At 52.2% G+C, this 22,013-nt stretch overlaps 2 protein-coding genes across 2 annotated transcripts in view; one reads left to right on the forward strand and one right to left on the reverse strand.

Annotated features, from left to right (window-relative positions):
• The window catches only part of LOC135374227 (ATP-binding cassette sub-family A member 7-like), a 184,035-nt gene that overhangs the window by 137,101 nt on the left and 24,921 nt on the right, over positions 1–22,013 (reverse strand). The window lies entirely within an intron of this gene.
• LOC135374226 (uncharacterized) lies at positions 6,473–8,205 on the forward strand. Its single transcript, XM_064607231.1, has 2 exons — positions 6,473–6,589; positions 7,346–8,205. The coding sequence occupies exons 1-2, from the start codon at positions 6,473–6,475 to the stop codon at positions 8,174–8,176; spliced, it is 948 nt and encodes a 315-aa protein (XP_064463301.1). The 3' UTR covers positions 8,177–8,205.

Consider the following 22,013-nt stretch of genomic DNA (forward strand, 5'->3'; position numbering starts at 1 on the left):
TCCATAGACAGTGCATCATCGGTACCAACCAAAGAAAATGCATAACATGAAAATGTAATGCATTGTGGACAAATTCTCCCTATAGCGGGGGGTCGAGGTAGCCTGCCGTTGTTGGCCGCAGTCAGGTGGGCATCGTCACGACTATAGCAAAAAAAAAAAAAAAAGGAAGTGGGAGAGGGGAGTTGAGGACTTCAAGTGATGCATAGGCAGGATGACCGATACTGATGGGAGACGGAGGCACATTATAGGTGAGAGTATTTTTGGACATATTGGACCAATATGCGGTCTCGTATACAAATAAGGGTGTACACGCTTAAAATTTGTGATAAATTTGGAACATCACATAAATGGCATAACTAACCAAAAGCACGCTTAGAAACGCATTTCCTCTCAAAAAGAGAACATATACTATGTACATTGCCGGTCTTGCGCATGTCTGCAAGTTTAATAGCCCTGGTTGCCTTCCAGTCAAACCGAAGGGTGAGGTGTCTATGGTTAATTTGATTGTATACACACAAAAAAAACACAACAACAACACTGAAGTGAGGAATTCATCGGAGTATCAACTCAGTATCAAGATGATGTCTGTTTCTTACTGGTTTTGGTAGGAAGGAAAATTTAGATTCAGCGTACACGACATTCATTCCAAGACAATGTTAAACAGTTTCCTCAAGTACACCCTTTTCACACCAGTAGCCACAGATACACCCTCACGATCAGGCTCCGTAACTACTACACCCATATAACGCCCCCATGTAAACTTTTTTTGGTCAGAAGGGTGCCATGGGTGTGCAAAACGATTTAGACCCAAATTACACCCCCTTTGCACCGAGAAGGGTGCTCAGAATTTTACAGTGCACGCAGTGCCAAACACTGTGCGTTGAACGGAGCGTGGGAACAAATGTGCGAGTCTCGTCACCATTTCTGCTCTTCTTTTCTTCTTTCTTTTTCTTTTGCTGGACAGCGTGTTACAAGGGCCCCGCGCATTTCATGCACCGCGTGAAAGTGCGGATGCGCAGTAGCCAATAGAGACCAAAAAACCACATATAGCCCAAATCACAGACCACAAAAACCAAACAAAACCACAAAAAGTCCATTTCTTCAGCATCTACGGCCCTCTTGATGCCAAGAACGTACTTAGACCCTCTGACCAGACGCATCTGGACACGATGTGTTCCACTGTCTCATTTCCCTTCTTAGGACCCTTCTGGAACAAATATCATGCTAGAAACCCGGTGGTGACGCATCGCTACCCTAAGCGTGCAAGAGTAGCCGTCCCAGTGTAGACCTGGGCTTAAAAAAAGACAATTATTGAGCTGGGCCAATCTCTCCATATTTATCTTTTTTTTTTCGAGACAACCAACCAACTAGTGAACGAATTCTGATCTGAGAGACTGTGCAGTGTTGTCAGACTTGGTGGTGACCGAAATCCGTGGCGTTACGCCGCAATACAGCTATGATAATGGGCGTCGGCATATTCGTCGGTTTTGGATAGACTGTGGCTGCTTGAGTGCTCTTTTAACGTGCCCCGAATCCTCATCTCACGATGTTCCGTATTTGAAGGGGCTAATAATCCACCTGTAGCTGCATGTGGTTTCTGTGCTGTTTTTAATAAGTTGTACTGCGTTCTCTCCCTGCGGAATGAAATATGCCATATTGAAAGGTGTAGCAAACTCGCTAAGTGTTAGTACGAGAACACATCACGCGCCAGTCATCGTTGTCGTTCCCACACGTCACAATATCCCGGGGCGGAGGGATTGATCATCCTGGTCAATTAGGAGGGGCAAAGTAGGGGTTGAGTCGAGAAACGTGGACGATATCTTCTTTTGCTGGTGAGCCTGCGCGGGGACGGGACAGGTTGGCATCCTGAACAACATAGTTGACAGGTGAGGTTTGCCGCAGAACGGTGTATGGGCCGAAGTATCATCACATCAGCTTCTCCGAGAGCCCAACCTTACGATCGGGCTTCCAGAGCCACACGAGATCTCCGGGTGTGTAAGTGACGCTCCTGTGGGATGTGTCATGGTGCTGCCGCTGCACATCTTGGGCATAGACCGTGAAGGTCCCAGCTAGCTGACGGCTTTTTCCCAACCCATGAGTTCAGTGACGTAATCGTTAGCATAGCCGTCATCCAGATAAGGAAAGAGTGTGTCCAGGGTCGTCTTACTGGACCGAGCAAACATGAGGTAAAAAGGACTGAACGAGGTGGTGTCGTGGCGCGACGTATTTTACGCGTACGGGTATGAACGGAAGTACAGTGTCCCAGTTGGTATGAGAGGCGTCAACATACATGTATATACTGTCAGCGAGAGTACGGTTCAAGCGCTACGTCAGTCCGTTGCACTGAGGGTGGTATGCCGTAGTAGTCAAACGCCTGATTTTGCAGGCCTTCAGGAGCTCAGAAAATACACTTGACAGGAAGGCAGCCCCTCGGTCGCTCAGCATATCTCGCGGTGCACCATGGCGAAGGATCACCTGCTTCAAGACGAACATTGCAATATCTTCCGCTGTACCAGAGGGGAACTACTTGATCTCTGCATACCGGGTATGGTGGTCGATGCAAACGACGATCCAGACGTCATGTGGTTACGACGTTGACAGTCAGGGCAACCACGTACATATGAGGAAATGTACCGTCGAATCCCAGGCCAAAAGAAGCGCCGAATGACTGTGCCGTACGTGCGGGCAAAGCCCAAGTGACCGGACGTCGGATCGTTGTGCATGTGGCGAAGGAGGTCGCGGCGAAGATGACGTGGTACTACAATCAGATACTGCCGGCCAAACGGATCAACATTCTGTTTACAGAGGATGGAATCGCGGAGCTCCCAAGTTTTGTGATTGCCTGGAATCCAGTGGTGAGAGCGGTGCGGTGGCCGCAAGAATGTCGATGATGTGGCGCAAAGAAGGGTTTCGGGTGGTGTTCCTCAGGGATGTCCAGATCGGCGAACGGATCGGAGTCTGGAGACGGGGTAATGTTGGCCAGATGGTGAACAGCTGAGCGAGACAAAGCATCTGCGTCCCCGTGCTTGCTGCCCGCTTTGTGGCTAACTTCGAGATCATGCTCTTGTAGGAGAAGGGACCAATGAGCTAGCCGTCCAGAAGGAGCTTTGATGATAGCCAACCAACAAAGGGCATGGTGGTTTGTGACGACTCGGAAGTGCTGCCCATGGGCCCATGGTCGGAATTTCGTGACTGCCTATCAAGTGCCAAGCATTCTTGTTCGGTGACGCTGTAGTTTTGTTCAGCGGGATTTAAAAACCGACTGGCAAATGCAACCGGTGTTCGGCACCATCAGAACGTTCCGTCAGGACGGCGCCAAGCCCCGTTCCGCTGTCGTCCGTGTGCACCTCAATTCGTACATTAGGATCGAAATGGTGTGATACGGGCGTTGATGTTAATGCAGATTTCAGACAATTGAAGGCTTCTTCGCGTTGGTCATCCCAGTGGAACGCAACACCGTTCTTTAGAAGGTCATGCAGGGGACGTGCCTTGATGAATGAATGAAAATGATGAATGAATCTGTGGAAGTACGAACAAAGGCCAAGAAAGCTGCGTACGGCCTTCGTTGAGGTGGGCCGCGGGAACAGCGTTACAGCTCCACTCTTCTTAGGGTCCGGTCGGACACCCTCGGGAGAAACTATGTGGCCCAGGACAGTAAGCTGGCGACAACCAAAGTTACACTTTTTGTGATTCAGTGTTATGCCGGCAATGTCTCGAAGCGGCCGTTATGATCTTCGAGCGTCGGGGCAAACGCAACACATCGTCAAAAACAACAATATCGTCAAGGTAGCAGAGACATGACGTCCATTTAAGAGGGCCGAGTACGTTGTCGATGATTCGCTCGAATGTGGCCGGTGCGTTGCAGAGACCGAAAGGCATCACCATGAATTCATAGAGGCCATCGGGTGTAACAAAGGCCGTTTTTTCGGCATCGTTCGGCTCCATCTCAATTTGCCAGTATCCGGATCGCATGGAAGAGAAAAACCGGGATCCCTGTAGAGAGCTGAGTGCATCGTCAATCCGTGGCATGGGATAAGTATCTTTCTTGGTGACCTTATTGAGTTTACGGAAGTCGATACAAAAACGCCATGAGCCGTCTTTCTTCTCTACGAGAACAACAGGTGCAGCCCACGGACTGCAGGAGAGCTCGATAACGTCGGATTCCAGCATTTCTTGCACGTGTTGCTGAATGACGCGCCGTTCAGTCAACGATATGCGGTAAGGCTTTTGTCGAACTAGACGATGGCCTTTAGTATCTATGCAATGTCGTGCCAGAGAAGTCCGACCCTGTCGACGTTCGAAATCGAATATCGCTTGGCATTCTTTGAAGACGAAGAGTAGCTCACCACGTTGCCCGTCATCGAGGTTTGGGTCGATCATATTGGACAGTCGCTCTTCGAGAGCATCGCCGGCGCTAGACTGGTTGGGTGTTTCCTCAAGCAGAGAATCGACATCAACACAACAGTCGGGTAAAACAAACGAGGCTACGACGGTGCCCCGGGGAAGTACTGGACCTGCGTCCATGACCCAAAGTCGCGCGGTATTGTGGTGATTGTGTGGTGGTGGTATTGTGGCGCGGTAGTTGTGAGGAGGAGTAACTTGGTAGCTGGCTCAGTGATTACATCATAGCGCGGGTCATTGGACCGTGTGCCGCATTCTGTCGCGGTGAGCACCAATACAGCTGAACGGGGGAGGGGGGATTGCGGTTGTCGCTGCAAGCTTTGTTTGCAAGGCTTGTACCGGCCACCGGTGGTATCGCGTCGGCTTCCAAAAAGAAGGATGAGGAAAGGGTGAGATGTGTAGCTCCTTGGCGCCACAGTCAATAAGGGCCCCATGCGCGGCTAAAAAATCCATACCAAGGACGACGTCGTAGGTAGAGTTCGCGAGGACAACAAACTAAACTGGGACAACATCCTCATCGAACAATAGTCTTGCGGTGCACATTCCAGGCGGGGATAACGGCGCTCGAGTCACGGTACGGAGGTGTCGCTGTCCAATGGGCGTCAGTGTCTTGTCCAGTTTCCGTCTGAAATCGTCGCTCATCACGGAAACACAAGCCCCGTATCAACCAGTGCAGGTACAACAATATTGTCCACATTTACTTCTATCACGTTCGTCTTCATTTCCGGAGAAGGCGCTTTAGTCGTAACTGCAGCGGCGGCATGGCCTTCGATGGTCGCAGCTACCGGTTTCCCGTTGGGGACCGGGACAAGAAGGAGGGTGAAGGGGAGCGGTTGCGAGGCGATAAGGAGCGGGAGGAAGACGGCGATCGTCGGCGAGCTTGGCGGCGACCGGGCGAGAAGGGTCGGGCGGGTGTATCGACGCTTGCGGACCGGTTGGTGTAGTCTTGAGGAAGCTGTCCGACAGTAGCTGCCCAATAGGGATTGCTCGAGCAACAGTATCGACGGACGTGTCCTACACCGCAACAGCCAAAACATATGGGACGGTTATCCGCAGTGCGAGAGGGCGCGTAACGCTTAGGCAGACTACGCTGCACGAGTATCCAACCGCTTGCGTTGTCCGGACAGCGGGGCTCAAACAGCAAAGGATGGCTCCATGCGTTGGAAGATGCGAACGACGCTTGCTGCGGCGTTGTGACTGTACTGGGGGCCAAGTAAGGCGTGAGCTCGTCTGAGTTCGTCTTGGACAATGCTATGTGCATTGGTTTCTGGATGGGACACAGGAATCACATTCTTGAGTGCGGTCTCGATTTCTTCATGGACAATACGGCGTATGAATGCCTCGAAATCGTCAGTGCAGCTGTGCACCGAAGCCGCAGTAGGCACCACATTAGGGAGACGTAGCATCAGTGGTGTGATTACGCGATTCCGGCGGAGTTCCTCAAACTTGCGTGTTTCAGACACCAGCTCACATACAGACGAGACACCTGGGAGGGTGACGAAGTTGAACACATCCTCAGCAATGCCTTTGAGGAGATGGCCGAGTTTTTCGTCTTCCGGCATTGCTGGATTTATAATGCGGCATAGCTTGAGGATGTTCTCCATATAGTCGGTGCATGTCTCGTTAGATAGCTGCGCCCGAGACGACAGAACGTTTTTCTGCTGGTAATTTTAATGTAATGTGACGAGAGGTACGGGGATGGATGCCCCGCACCTCCACCAATTGAAAGGTGTAGCAAACTGGCTTAGTATTAGTACGAGAACACATCACGCGCCAGTCATCGTTGTCGTTCCCACACGTCACAATATTACCAAAATACCAACACAAAACAAACGGCAGTGGTCCGTTCCCCTCGTTCGTTATTTAGGAGTCAAGAAAACTCTCGAAATTTACGCTCTTTAAGGAGACAGAGAATGCGGAGCGTTGGTGTTCGTTTACCTATAGAGTCACTAAATAATCTTCGGTTCAGAGTAGCGACATTGAGCTCCACATGTGAGTGGCGAAGCTATCTTGTTTCCACTCCAGACAAGTGCCATTCCCCAGGTGAGGAGCAGCGACAGATAAGAAAACAATGATTCCCCCAGGATGCTGCGGGTTGAGGAAGCATGTGCGATTGCTCTGCAGCGTTATCAACGTACTGTCCAAGACACTGTCTAGAGCAGGTGAAGGTGAGCTCAAAGCTGTCAAGGTATTTACCGTGGTGAGCTGCTAGTAGCAGGAACAGCATTTCAGAGCGTGATCGATATATTGGTATGGTGAGCGCCGTTAGGTATAGCTCAAGCATAGTGCGGAAAGAAGGTGGACTCTCTTGCTCGTACATGGAACTCAGTGTCTCTACTCTGAAGTGAAGTATATTTTGTGACTGTGGTTATCCGACGATTTAACCGATTATCGCTCGAATGATTTAATAATACGTCCCCTCGTACCACATCTCATTTTGTCCTGGACTCTCCGCATTGCTGCTCTTCTTAAAATGGAAAGGTAGAAGGCAAGCGTGCATTGATTTTCTTTCACTCTTAAATGGACTGTCCCATCCATCCCAGTCAATTCTGAAACGATAGTGCCGTTTTGCTCTGTGTTCAGAATTTCCAGATGAATGTTTACAAAATTTCCCCTGACGTAGGCCCAGGGCGCATACTTACCCCCTGTCCCATTCCTGACCCCCTTCTCTGACTCCTTCCAGCTGTCCTCTCTCCGTCTGTCCATGTCTGTACACCACTAATAACCTGTAGCAGCCCCAGCGCTGCCACAATTGTCATCCAGTTCCACGTGCTTGCATAACCCGCGTAGAATAAAATCAGTTGGGCTCCTGCCACCAACCAACCAGTTGTTTCTTGCCTGAGTCCAACGTTTGGTGACCCGAACAGTTCCTTTCTGGAACCTCGGCCCGTGCCCCGCCATGTCACTCGGCGACCGTCAATCTGCTTCGGCTCCTTCACCGTAGCCTTCGTTGGCCGCTGTCGCCGTGAAGCTACCACCGTTCTTCGACAGCAATCCTTCGGTATGGTTCTTACAGGCCGAAGCGCAATTCCACCTTGCCGGCATCACTTCCCAACTTACCAAATTTTATCATGTGATGTCAGCCTTTACCCCATCTGCGGCAGACGAAGTCTATGACGTCCTGGCGAATCCATCCCCCACTACACCTTTCGATCAACTCAAGCAGGCCCTTCTCCAGAGAACAACGTCTTGCAGCTGTTCCCGTCTGCAGCAACTGTTCTCGCAAGAGGAGCTTAGAGATCGCCGCCCCTCTCAGTTGCTACGGCGTATGCGGCAATTGCTGGGCGACAATTCTGCTTCCCTGGATGACACCATTCTTCGTGAACTCTTTCTCCAGAGGCTTCCACAAAACGTGCAAATGGTCCTAGCCACTGCGGCAAACATGTCGCTCGACCAACTGGCAACGCTTGCCGACGCCGTTGTCAAAGTTGCAAGCCCAACATTGTCCGCGGTGTCCTCCCACCAGCCTCCTTCGGAACCCGCGCCGTTGCCATCGCGCTCGCACCCACAAGCCACCATCGATGACCTCTGCCGCGAGTTCCGTACTCTCGCGTCACTCATAGCCGCCTCCCATGCGCCTTCTACATCACGACGCGATTCCAGCCGGCGACGTCAGGGTCGAGCTCACCACAGTCCAAGACGTTCGCGTTCCCGGTCAACTACCAGAGACCACAGCCCCTCCATTTGCTGGTACCATCGTCGATTCGGTGCCGAGGCACACCATTGCCTCCTTCCTTGCTCATGGCACCAGGGAAACCAGCCAGCGGATAATTGATGGCGACCAATGGTCCAAGCACTTCTCCCGGTCGCCTATTCTGCGCACGCGAACAAGCGTCAGCTCGCCGTTATTTAATTGATACCGGGGCTGAGGTGAGCGTGATCCCCGCGAGCCGCTGCGCCAGGCGGTAACAACCTCTCTACTCCCTCACGGCAATCAACGGATCGCAAAACGCGGTTTATGCCCAGGGGTCGCTGACGCTCAATCTCGGCCTCCGACGAGCCTTCTAGTGGATCTTCCTGGTAGCTGACGTCTCTCAGCCTATTATTGGCGTAGATTTCCTGACCTATTTCCACCTCCTTGTGGATATGCGTCGTCGAAAGCTCATCGACTCATCCACGAGCCTCACCATCTCGGGCATTCGATCTTCCTTCCCATCATTACAAAACACCTTCTACCAGGACGCCAGCAACCCCTTCCTCGCCATATTAAAGGACTTTCCTGAACTCACTCGTCCGCCTGCCTGGTCCCAGCCGGAAAAGCATAATGTGGTCCACGACATTGAAACCAAGGGTCCCCCGGTCTTCACACGCCCATGCCGTCTTCCTCCAGAGGAACTCGCGCGTGAAGAGTTCGCCCACATGCTGGAAATGGGAATATTCCGCCCATCTTCCAGCAGTTGGACATCCGTGCTGCGCATGGTGCCGAAGAAGACCGGCGACTGATGCCCTTGCGGAGATTACAGAGTCTTAAACCGCGTCACAATCCTGGACCAGTATCCCATCCCTCATGTGCACGATTTTCTGCTCTGGACAGCAGCTCCTCGACCAAATCTCTGCCCTGGACGGCAGCGTTTGGCAAGATCAAAGAAGCGCTGGCCCAAGCTACCTTACTTGCCCGCCCAAGACCAGGTGCCCCTTAATGGTCAACATCCTTAATGGTCGACGCCTCCTCAACTGCTGTCAGCGCGGTGCTCCAACAGAACATGTCGGACGACTCAGACTCTTGGCAGCCTCTCGGGTTTTTCTCCCGCAAGTTGCGCCCGCCCGAAAGGCGTTACAGCACCTTCAGTCGGGAGCTGCTTTCGATCTACCTCAGCGTGAGGCACTTCCGACACTTTCTCGAGGGCCGGTCCTTTTCGATCTACACGGACCATAAGCCGCTGGTTTATGCGTTCCGGTCCTGGGGTGCAAATTATACGTCACGTGAGCAGCGTCATCTCGCGTTTGTGTCGGAGTTTTCAACAGACATTCGCTACGTCTCGGGTCACTTCAATCCCGTCGCAGACGCCCTGAGCCGCGTAGACATTTCAGCCATCGCCTCCTCACCGGTCTCCCCTGAACGACTGGCCGAACTTCAGTCTACCGACGAGGAAATAGACTCCTTCCGCACGTCTCCTTCCACCGGCCTTCGCCTAGAAGACGTGCCCATCCCCGGCTCCCGCAGCACGCTCTGCTGCGATATGTCGTCCGGCACTCCTCGTCCATTCTTACCCCAATCCGTACGCCGTCAAATGTTCGACCACCTTCACTCCACTTGCACACCCTGGCATACGGGCCTCACAGCAGCTTGTCGCTGCCCGCTACGTATGTCCCTGAATGCGTAGCGACATCACGCACTGGGTGCGCTCCTGCGTTCCGTGCCAACGGTCCAAAGTCACCCGTCATTCCACTATTCCACCCGGAAGATTTCTTGAACCAGATACGCCCTTGGCTCACGTCCACCTCGACATCGTCGGCCCCCTGCCTCCACCTCGGGGATTCCGGCACTTGCTGACGATGATCGACAGATTTTCCCGATGGCAAGAAGCCTCGCCCATCACAGATATCTCCGCTCGTACAGTGGCCGCCGCTTTCGTCGAGAACTGGGTCGCCCGATCTGGCGCTCCCTCTACTAATACGACGGACAGAGGACGCAAGTTGGAGTCCAAGCTCTTTTCCGAAGTGGCTGTCCTGCTCGCCGGACACAAGGACAGAACCACCGCCTATCACCCCGCTGCGAACGGCATGGTAGAGCGGCTGCATCGCAGTCTCAAGACCGCCCTCAAAGCTGCCGCCACCTCTACCTGGACAGAAGCGCTGCCGCTGGTGCGCCTTTCATTACGCTCCACAGTGAAGCGGGACCTGCGCTGCACACCCGCAGAAATTGTTTACGGGACGACCCTTCGTATCCCCGGCGCCTTCTTCTCGCCTTCGTCCCCAGCGTGTCCCACTGACATGACGTCTTACGTCGACCGTCTACGGTCCGCACTTGGCCACCTCCAGTCTAATCCTCCCCGGTCTTGCTCACGCGCAACTTTTCAGCACCCTCTCCTGCAGACGACCACGCACGTTTTTGTGCGTCACGACGGGGTGCGCAAGCCTCTTCAGCTTCCATATGACGGACCTTATCTGGTCACGCATCGTGGTTCCAAGCATTTCACCCTGCAAATTGCCGGTCGCCCTGAAACCGTATCCGTGGACCGGTTAAAGTCGGCTTTCCTGGACGACCAAGCCTACCGTCCTTCCGCAGTAACACCGGCCGTGCCGCCTCATTCTTCACCTTCGGCCCTACCTTCTACGTCCACCACTCACTGTCGCTTGCCTCCACGTCGGGTCCGCTGGGCTGCCCCTCTCCGCACCGTTCATCTCATCAACCGCTCTGCTGGGGGGGGGGGGGGGGAGCCATGTAGCAGCCCCAGCGTTGCCACCGTCGTCATCCAGTTTCACGTGCGGGCATAACCCGAGTAGAATAAAATCAGTTGGGCTCCTGCCAGCAAACAAACCGGCTGTCTCCTGCCTGAGTCCAACATACCTGTTCGGCGATCAGGTGCGGCATTCTGTCTGCACCTGCGAAGACAGGGGCGACCAGCGGATGGATGTAAGCAAGTAAACCTTGTTCTTCGTTCTGTAGTTGATGTGTTCGTCTTCTTTGGGGGTACGGCGCGTCGGATTCGGAACCATCCCAGGTGGTTCAAAATACCGAGGTGGCTCTGAATCAGGCTCGCCGTAACCCCAAAGAACACGAACACAGCAACGACAGAACCAAGAAAAGGTTTATTTGATTACATCCAATCCGCCGGTCGCACCAGTCTTCCCTGACGCTAACATAATGCCGCACCTGATCAAACAACAATTCCCATACAGAACTGAGCCCCTACTCTGCCATGCATTTCCTTAAATGCCCTTGGACGGGGCGTGTCTTCATGCTGATAACTGCCGCGACCCGCAGGTTCCCTTTATCACTCGGGTAATTACACTACATCTGTGACATGATGAGGTCATACTCCAGAAGTCCCCGTGGTAACCAATACCTGTTAGTATTTACAGATCACTTCACGAAGTGGGTTGAACTCTATCCCATGCGCAAGTTGGTGTCAGCTCGGATCGGGCATCGACTGTTGATGAGGGATTGATCATCCTGGTCAATTAGGAGGGGCAAATTAGGGGTTGAGTCGAGAAACGTGGACGATATCTTCTTTTGCTGGTGAGCCTGCGCGGGGACGGGACAGGTTGGCATCCTGAACAACATAGTTGACAGGTGAGGTTTGCCGCAGAACGGTGTATGGGCCGAAGTATCATCACATCAGCTTCTCCGAGAGCCCAACCTTACAATGATCGATGTGGATTCCCGGACCAACTTATCACGGATAACGCTTGTATTTTACAAGTTAGATGTTTGTCGACACATGCTCGGCATTGAGTATTCTACATATGAAGACTCACCCTCCAAGACTAAGACCCTATCACCCTCATGCAAACATAACTGAGCAGGTCAATAGGAATATCAAAATGATGATGATAACGCTTAACGCCAGGCATAAAGATTGGGACGGGCGTCTAAAGAAGATCGGCTTGTCCACTCGTACGACGGAAGATAGGTTTACTGTATTCACCACTGCATTATGGAATTTTTGGATGGGGAATAGTATTTCCACTCCAAAATATGCTACGAACGCTGAGGGAAGCCCCCGTTGTCTGCATGCACGGTATACGGAAGACGTTCGCAACTATCTCTCAGGAGCCTCTCATCAGGAACCTCTCTCATCTTGGGGTCGCACGACTTGAGGAAGCATCCCACTAGAACAAGTGTCGACGCCAGGTAGCGCACGACGTAGGTGACTTGGTCCTTAGGCAGAAGCATCCACTCTGCGACGCTGCGAAGGGCTTTGCAGCTTCTCTCGCGGACCGATGGAACGGGCCTTACGGGGTGAGTGCGCAACTTACACCCGTTACTTACAGCCTTGAATACTGCAATACAGGCGAAGAGTCTCGCGTAGTGCACATCACAGACCCCAAGGGAATCATCGATCGCATCTTGGAGCAAGACGAAGGGCAAGAGGACTCCGGCACAAGTTTGTCGCAATCCCAACCTTTCCACGGCCCCATCGACACGGAGTCGCAGCCAGCTGAAGATGGGCAGTTCTGTGCGGGTTACCGGGGTCTGGCCGTTATAACCTTCGCCCTCGTAAACAACAACAAACTTTATTTTCGGCCTTGGAGAGTGGGGAGTTTCATCGCAACAGGCGATACTCTACCCCAGTGCTTGGTGGAATGGGGGGAATAAAATAACGGGCCCCTTTACAATAACGATCGAAGTCCGATGGTGTCCAGAAATGTCAGAAGAGCTTTGAGCGCAGAGCGTTGCTGGGCTGGATTGGGCCAGGGACCAAGCAATTTCGGTAGGGAGAAAGGGCGAGAGTCCAGCTGACGAAGAGACTCGGAGAGTGTGATTCGGGAAGGTTCGTAGTGAGGGCAATGAAGAAGAATGTGCTCCAGATCCTCAAGAGCACCACAGTGGCAACAGGTGGGAGAATCAATTTGTCTCAAGCGGTAACGCCACTGAGCTGTAAAGGCCACATCGAGGCGCATGCGGTGGATTAATGCAGCATCCTGACGAGATGTGTTTCGTGGCATGCGGAAAGCGAGCATGGGATCAACTCTGTTCAACATAGAGGGGGGAAGAATGTCGGTTGTCCGTTGGCGGGAGGCCAGGGGTGTCACTAGACGTCGCAGAATTGAACGGCGGTCTCCTCTGAGCAGAACAATACGGGTCCGGTTCCGAGACGAGAGTGCTGCTTCTGCGGCGCTGTCGGCCTGCTCGTTCCCCACGACACCACAATGGGCTGGAACCCACTGGAGAACTAGCCTGTGGCCTGTGGCGTAGATAGTGTGGTAAGCCATTAACACGTCGGTGACTAGGGGTGCGGATGGGCCTCGTATGCCGGAAGTTTCAATTGCGTGAAGTGCAGATTTGGAGTCTGTAAAGACTGCCCATTCCCGGGGTGGAAAATCAGCGATGTGTTGTAGAAAGAAAAGGATGGCATAGAGTTCCGCAGCTGTGGAGGAGGTTGGATGTGAAAGGCGTCTTCCGTGCACGACGCCTTCGGATGGAATGACGAAGGCTGAGGCGGACTTGTTGTTTCGGGATGCGCCATCAGTATATGCTGCCGTAAACGTAGAAAACTTCTCGTCTACCAGAGCATGAAAATGGGCTCGGAGGACTTGAGGGGGGACCTGATCTCTTCTTTGCAGAAGGTTTGGGAGGGGTACAAACGTGGGCGGTACCGGGAGAGACCAGGGGGCTTCCGGCGGTATAGTGTCCTTAGTTATGAAGCCAGTGAGAGTCTGGCGTGTCCTCTGCGCTACTCGATAGAAGTCGCTTCCAGGGCGGTATCGAATTTTCCTGAGTAGCGGGTGGCGGGGAATGTGAGCACGCAAACGGAGGTAGTGCCGAGCCGTTTCCCGTTCACGGAGAACTTCAAGCGGGAGCTCACCAGCTTCAGCTAGTACTTGTCGTGTTTCAGCCATTCTTGGAACTCCGAGGCATCGACGAAGGCTTCGAGCAAACAGGGACCGAAGCGTATTTAATGAAGTTGTTGATATCCTGTGCAGAATAGGAAGGCTGTAAAGCACAGTTGCCCTCACCAATGCCGCGTGAACCGCGAGCAGGGAACGCTGATCACAGCCCCATCCTGGGCCAGAAAGATGTTGGATTGCGGGGAGCCATCGCTGCACTTTAGTTTCAAGGTGTTTAATGTGCCGAGCCCAGCGCAAGTCCGAGTCGATTACCACGCCAAGGAAGCGGTGAAAGCGTACTGGTTCTAGCTTCTTTGAGCCAAGCCAAAGTGGGAAATTGGCCATTGCTTTACGCGTGAAAGGGAGCTCGACACACTTTTCGGGTGAAAGGTCCATCCCGAGGTGCGTCAGGTACGTATGGATATTGTTTAAAGCGAGCTGCAGGCGGCGCTGGAGAGCCGGGCGTGATTTTCCTACTGTCCAAAGGGCGACGTCATCTGCATACACGGAGAACGACACTTTGCGAGGAATTACTGATTGTAGGCCGGCCATCACCACGTTAAACAGTGTCGGGCTGAGAATGCTTCCTTGGGGGACTCCTTGGGGAACCGGATGCTGAGGGCTTTGGCCTTGGGACGTACGGACAGCGACAGCTCGGTCCGTAAGGAAGTCTTGGAGCCAGATGAAGAGCCGACCGGATACTCCAAACGAGCGCAAGGCATGCAGCACACAAATGTGCGAGACGGTGTCATAGGCGCGCTTGATGTCGAGGAAGACCGATCGGACGATCCGTCGATGGGCTCGAGCATGTTGAACTGTAGAGACTAGGTCGAGAACTGGATCCATGGAGCTTCGGTGGCGACGAAATCCAGCCATTTCGTGAGGGAACGCACGTCGTTTTTCGAGCCACCAGTCGAGGCGATGCAGAACCATTCTCTCCATCAGTTTCCCCATACAGCTTGTCAGGCTCACCGGGCGAAAGGAGGATAGGGCATTTGGGGGCTTGCCTGGTTTCAGGATGGGAACAACCAAGGCCTCCTTCCATGTATGTGGTAAAGATCCTTGTTGCCAAGACGTGTTATAGACATGAAGGAGAGCTTGGAGTGACCGCCCGTCAAGGTTTCGTAGGGCGGCATAGGTGATTTTATCGGGCCCAGGGGACGAGCTGGCGTTCACAAGCTTCAACGCTGCCTTTAGCTCGATTAGTGTGAAGTCGCGGTCCATAACTTCCGGGGGACGGGGCCAGTCGTGGTGAAGTTCAGCCGTCAAACTGTGGACAAAACTGCGGTGTAGGGGCGTGGTCGAGGCAGCCGCCGGAGTCGTTAGTACCACACAGAAGTCCGTCGCAAGCGTGTTCTCGTCTACACGCTGAACGAGAGCCAAGGCCGCGAGAGGATTCTTTTGAGGGGGCGCCTCCTTCAGAGAACGGATTGTCCGCCAGATCTTCGTGGCCGGATCGAACGGTGAAAGGTGGTGGCAAAACTTACGCCAACGCTTCCTGTCCTCGTTTTTAAGTTCTCGTGTTACTTTAGCTTTCATCCGGCGGTATTGCACAATGTCCGTAAGTTGCCCTGTCCGACGAGCCGTTCTTTCTGCTCGGCGACGTAATGCTCTAAGGTGATTAATAGCGGGGGAATGGCCGATATGGCCTGTTACCCTTTTAGACATGACCACCGCGTCCTGAATACCGCGGGTAATTGCTTGAGAGAGAGCCTCTGGGGACATACCGGTGTGCACAGATGTTCTGAGGCCCTCACGAAAACGTCTCCAGTTTGTGAAAGAAATCAGTCCAGCAGTGGCTGAGAGGGGCAGTCTGTCGTGCGAAATGTATAGAGGAGCCCTCGTAAACCTCCAAGGTGATGGTTGTTTTTCGTTTCTTTTTTTTTTCATTTCTTTCCTGCACATGCCTCGGCCACCAGCCTCGATGAACCATTCTTCCAGCTCGCTTACCCGTCGTCAACAACCTCGCTCCTCCCTCTCGAATCGCCCATCCCCTACACAGAGGCCTTCTCACCGACAGTCCAGCGTGGTAACCTGGACAGTACTTGCGGACGCCCACAGTGTGTACTACTGTGCCAGGACTCGTTGGTGCAACCAGGCTAGACCCCTCGAAATGTACCCTCCTGCTTCAATACCAGAAACATTCAAAGATATCTACGTGACTGACCGCCACCCGTCGGAGCGGCCTCCGGAATACACGACACAAGACGTGACACGCTGTGTCCGTGTTGCAGTGTCCCTCTTCTTCATCCGCCCACACACTACTCGGGGTCTCTCAATGAGCAATGCCTTCGACAACAAGTGTGGCGGCAGCAGAAAGAGTCAGCTCTCAGTGTTGCAGTGGCCCCTTTGGCCCCTTTGGAGTGGCCCCTTAGTGGACCACACCGCGAGACTTGGCCGCCACAGTGGACATCGTCTGCTGCCTCGCCCTCCAGCTACCAGCCCAGCCACCTTTCTCCGTAAACAGCGCGGATGTCATCCTGGACGTGTCCGAACTCCCGGACATTTAGGGGGGATGCAGTGTAATCACCCCATTGATAAAGAGAAGCCGCAAGTCGTGGCAGTTATCAGCACGAAGATACGCCTCCGTCCAAGGACATTTAAGGAAATGCACAGGAGAGTAGGAGCTCCGTTCTATCAGGGTTGTCGGTCGATTAGGTGCGGCATTCTGTCTGCGTCAATGAAGACAGTTGCGGATTAGAGGTAAGAAAATGTTCTTCGTTCTGTACTTGCTGTGCTCGTGTTTTTCGGGGTTACGTCGGGTCGAGTTCGAACCACCCTGGGTTTGTGGGCCGCGGTTCCCCCACACCGCAGTTGCTTGGCTGGACTAACACGGAACTAAAAACTATCTCTGACGCGAAACAGTGCAGTAGTTTCTGAGCAGTTTTATGTAATGCATGACAAGAGCAGAAGACGGATGTTGAAAGTATACTTCCAGAATTCCTTCTCTGGAAATCGGAGAAAACGTCACTAGGACAAGCCCACTCAAGTGGCGGCGAGAGGACCTTTGGGGACAGGCGGGCGGCTGGGTCGGCGACTGCGGGTCGCAGAGAGTCTGTGATCGGCTTGTGGAGTCGTGGAACATCACTTCTGTGTTCACGTAGTGTGTTTTCTTACAATCAGCGTAACATCAAGTTCCATTCGACACAGTCGCGACGCAACTCACATCGGAAAGTGACAGTCGGCGTATTCACCGACCACTTTTCACTTAATATATTGTGGTGCGAAGCAGACCAGCTCGGAAACAATTGCAGGTGCCTGTTCGGGTGCCTAGCTTACATCACCATAATGTTACTTCTGCTGGGGCTTCCTTATCCCCGAGTGAGTAAGTTTAGATATTATGTAAGCTGTTTTCGGAAGAGAAACATGGCTAAGTAGGCTGTGAAGGCGGTACCGCATCCGTCTCATACACACGTTTCCGGATGCGATAGTCCCTTTAAGTTAGTTCCTTAACGACAACGTATGAATCAGATTGCTTTGACATTGTTGTCAAGGTAACTGCACATGCTCCAGGCAAGAAAAAAAAATACCTTTTTCACAACCACTTATGCGCATGCGCTGCCATCTTGGTGCGCTGGACAATGTTATCTTCGTATCCAATAGGTGGAGCTCAAGGAAGCAGACGGCAGAGGGCAAGGGAGTAGAGCTCAAGAGCATGTTTGCCGCCAACAACCTTGGAGCAACAAGGCGGCTGTAGCATCCCAACCATGGAGGAAGGAAACATAGGAGCGGCCGTTTCGAACAGATTTCTGTGGGGACCCCTCTGATCCCACGTGATCCTCCACGTGATCCTCCCTAAAGTATCGATTCAGCAACGCTTTGGTGCTCGCGCTGCTTTCTGTGTTTTTATGCTTTTCCAAAGTCATTTACTCTTAAAATGTGAGTACCATTGCGGGAACAACGTTTTGTTAACGTGTTCTTACCGCGGTTGCGGCTGCCGTTCAAAAGAAATCAGCTCTGTCACGGGAATAACGTTTCATTCGTAAGTACGTACTTGATCGGATGTTTTGTACACCTGCCTGCGAGAGTCATCTTGAATCGTTCCTTCGCAAACCTGCGCTGTGCTACAGCTATAGATTCATTTGATTTCCTCCTTTGTAATACAGGGTTGTTAACTGGCATGCTTTACCACTCCAGCGACAAATACACAAAACGTGGCCACGTCGCTGCCATGAATGCTTCTGGTCCTGCGTGCTTGTCCTGCAGACCGTGACCGGTCTTGTAGTAGAAGGGTAAACCGAGAATAAACTTCCGAACACACAGAAATAAAACTAGACGCGCCGCGTTCATCACAAAGCAGATATCTGAACTAACTGTACTGCAAGACAATCACGACTCCCGTCGCCTGCTTTGGCAGCTGGCCTGCGCATGCTCTTAGGGTCACGTGAGCGGTCACATGGTAGACAAGAGCATCCCACAATGCAGTGCGAAGGTGGCACGCCCGTCCCAATGGCAAAATGTTGGAACCCATGATCCCAACCCATGCTGCGCCGCTATTGTTCCTCCAAGGTCGAGGCGAGAAAGGGATGGCGTTACTTCCCCCAATCCGGCGACAGATGGGACCGATGGAGACACTGCACTAACTTGACTGATTTTTTAGATAACCATACAGTGGGTTCAGCAAACCTCTTTAATAGAAGACTGAGCAGGAAACAGACATGGCTGCAACAGCCAAAGAACAGTTGTAGTAGCTACAGAACAGATGTAGTAGGCTGTTGAGTCGAGCACGGATATCCGACAAAGACGGAAGACAACCGCCCCTCGAGACGCAAAAGGGACCGGCTGGGGCCTCAAGAATTTCGGCTCAGGGTCTTTCTTGAGATGAAGGTGGATGAAGTCTTGGTACACCTTGCTAGACAAAGACTGCAGATACTTTCCATAGTGCTGTACCAGTCCCAAAAACGATCACAGTTCTCAAACTTGTGTAGGCTGTGGCATGTTTAGAATCGCTTATGCTTTTTTGGGTGATGGTTAGAAACCTTCCGCAGTAACCACGTGTCCCAGATAGTCAACCTGCCTCTGCAGGAAGGCACATTTCTGTCTCTTGAGCTTGAAGCCGAACTCCTGAAAACGCGAGAAATTTTGCTCTAAGTTTTCCAGATGCTCTTGGTCTTGTCGGCCAGTCACGATGATGCCATCGAGATAACAGGCTACAGAAGGAATACCTGCGATCACCTGGTCCGTGGTACGCTGGAAAACGGCTGAGGCAGATGCGATGCCGAAGGACATTCGATTGAATTGAAAAAAGGCCATTGTGAGTATTGATCACCAAGATTTTCTTTTCGTCTTTGTCCAACTCCATCAGTAGGTATGTTTGTCTGAAGCATACGTACAGATGGAGCTGGACTAAGATGCTAAGAATATCTTGAGACAAACCCAATTTCGTGAATTTTCACCGCCATGTAATGTCGCCAAAAGTTCTTCAATTGGAGGAAACGGATACTGTGCGATTTGGAGCTGCGTATTCACAGTGACGCTGCAGTCTCTGCTTCCATTTGGCTCGGGCACCACTAGAATGGGAGTGGCCCATCTCGACACCTCGATAGATTCGAACACCCCATTCTGCACTTGCCGTTGCAGGTCAACGCCACCCGGGACGCAAAAGGAATCGGCCGGGGCCTCAAGAATTTCGGCTCAGCGTCTTACTTGAGATGAAGGTGGATGAAGTCTTGGTACAACTCCCTAGTTGGCCTCGAAAAAGATTCGAGTACGTTCCTAAGAACGAATCTTTTCGTTTACCGTTTCTAAACGTTTCTTCCGCGTTCCCTGTGAAGCGGATGAACGACACATTTTCGGTCCGTTTTGCCGGAGGCATGATAGTCTTCGTTGGGAATCTGCAAGTTTCTTGCGAGTGGTTTGAATTTCCACACCGGAAACATCGTTCCTTGCTTTCCGGCTTGACTGCCACCTTGTGCACAGGCGGTTCTGCATACAACTGCTTCGACTCTGCCTCCACAACCAGAGAACCTTCAGCAAGCCGAATCGCTGTCTCCATTGTGAAGGTCTCTTTCAGAACGAGGCGCGCGCGGATCCGCTGATCTCGGAGGCCTACGATGAACGCTGTGATCAGGGAACAGGCTCGGACATCACTCTCTTCCATATTCCAGCGGGAAATGATTGCCGACAACCGCTCAACGAAATCCTTCACGGACTCACCGTCCTTTTGACAGTTTGAGAAAAGCTTATACTTTCAAACTTTTTGAAACGTTTCGGAGTAAAATGGTCAGATAACGTTGCAGTAAGATCCTTGAAGGGTACTTCCATGACATTCCTCGGTTGCAGCAGGTTATAGAGCCGTTTGAAGACTGACGGACTCAGCGAGGAAATTAGAAGTCCACCTTCGTCCGCATCGTCCATGACTCTTGCCAGACCCATAGCGACTTGAAACCTGATCTCACAGAGGTCCCAATCTCCCTTGTCAGGATCAAACATCCCAGGGCTGCGAAACCGCCGAACACCATCGTCCGAACCTGCTCCGGTTGAAATAACTCGAGGCTCATCCCCCAGCACCTTTCGTGAAGTCGTTCGCTCGTCGCCAGTCGAGATAACCGTACAGTGGGTTCAGCACACCTCTTTAATAGAAGACTGAGCATGAAACAGACATGGCTGCAACAGCCAAAGAAAAGCTAGCACACGCCAGAGTAGAATCGTGCTCTCGCGCATCTTCTTCTCTACAGTACAGTTTTGGTCCTTGGAGAGGCTCTAGGATACGACGCGAACAGTGATTTCCCTACACCCCCCCCCCCCTCCCTACGTTTTTCCAACACCCTCCCTGAAATTTCTCAGGTGATCCCACCCAACTCGGCCACCAACACGTTCTGGTAATGAGTCCGGCGCAGTGAATACATGCTGTACTGTCAAACTTGGGCTGTAGGACCACAGTCATACAGATGATCCTACCTTGCCTTGTCCAAAATCATTTGAAAGTAACTGTTCAAAGCATATATGGCGCGCATATACGAGCAAAAGTGCGTGCGGGCACGCAAACTCAATGAGGATCATCAACAACCATTTGCGCCCAACTGAATCAAGCAAAGGTACTCTGCTTTTTTCGTCTAAGGTTTGCACCGTTAATTTCAAGGTAGTCATTGAGCTTCGTGAGACAAGGTGCTAATCGTTTTTCTTTGTCGGCCGTGTGATTATGCATCTTAATGTTGAAATGCCGTTCATAATGAATCTGTATTCTAATGTACTGTGTTCTACAAATAAAGCGGGGAAGCTGTGCAGATATGTCACCATTGTGCCAAGATTATTTCCGTGTCTAAGAAAAATTCCGTAAGTGGAACCTTCACAAAGCATCCCCCCCTTGAGAGCTCGGCACCCCCCCCCCCCCCCAGCAGTGAATTTCCGGGGAAATCACTGCACGCGAAATGTGAGAATGTTCCATAGCATCCGATTTCACGAAGAGATTCCGATCTAAAAATAGCTCCCGATTCCTCTCCCTCTGCATCAGTGGAAAGCATTCGACCCGAAAATATCGGACCCTATGCATAATTCAATACTCAACGCCATCTACTTATACTTAGCACGTTGCCCCCCCCCCCTTTTGTACACACATTCACAACATTAACAAATACATTCACGAAAAACGAGCAGCACGCGTTGTTCCCTACGACGATACATATTGCGTTTCTGGGGATGACGAATACAGCTAGGGCGGCGTGTACTTTTCTGCTGCGAGAGGACAACTGGGAGATATGCTACCCCCTGTATTCTGTTTTTTTTTCTTCTTTCTTTTTTGTCGTCCCAAAGAGGCTTCTTCAATAGTCTTTTTGGCGCCCCTTCAGGCGGCTCAGGGGGCGGCCCCCGGGGCACGTCGACACTAGGCAGAGGGATGCTCTCTTTCTCGTAATGCCCGATTTTTCGCAATAACTCAGGCGGGTCCGTATCGGCATAGAACTGTGCTGGGTACAGCGGGGAGAACGTTCGAGCACCATCGGCATGATCCCTTCAGACCTGAGATAATAATTTCAGAACTCACTTGATGACCTTCACGGAACACAATATGTCTGTGCCACGACACCACTTAGTGATGCCTCAAGCCGGGTTAAAGCCCCAGCCCCATCAGCTTCAGTATGTGGACACGCGACAACATGCATGAACAAAGCTGTAATTCG

This window comes from Ornithodoros turicata, unplaced genomic scaffold (assembly GCF_037126465.1).
Source record: "Ornithodoros turicata isolate Travis unplaced genomic scaffold, ASM3712646v1 Chromosome48, whole genome shotgun sequence".
Classification (NCBI taxonomy): domain Eukaryota; kingdom Metazoa; phylum Arthropoda; class Arachnida; order Ixodida; family Argasidae; genus Ornithodoros; species Ornithodoros turicata.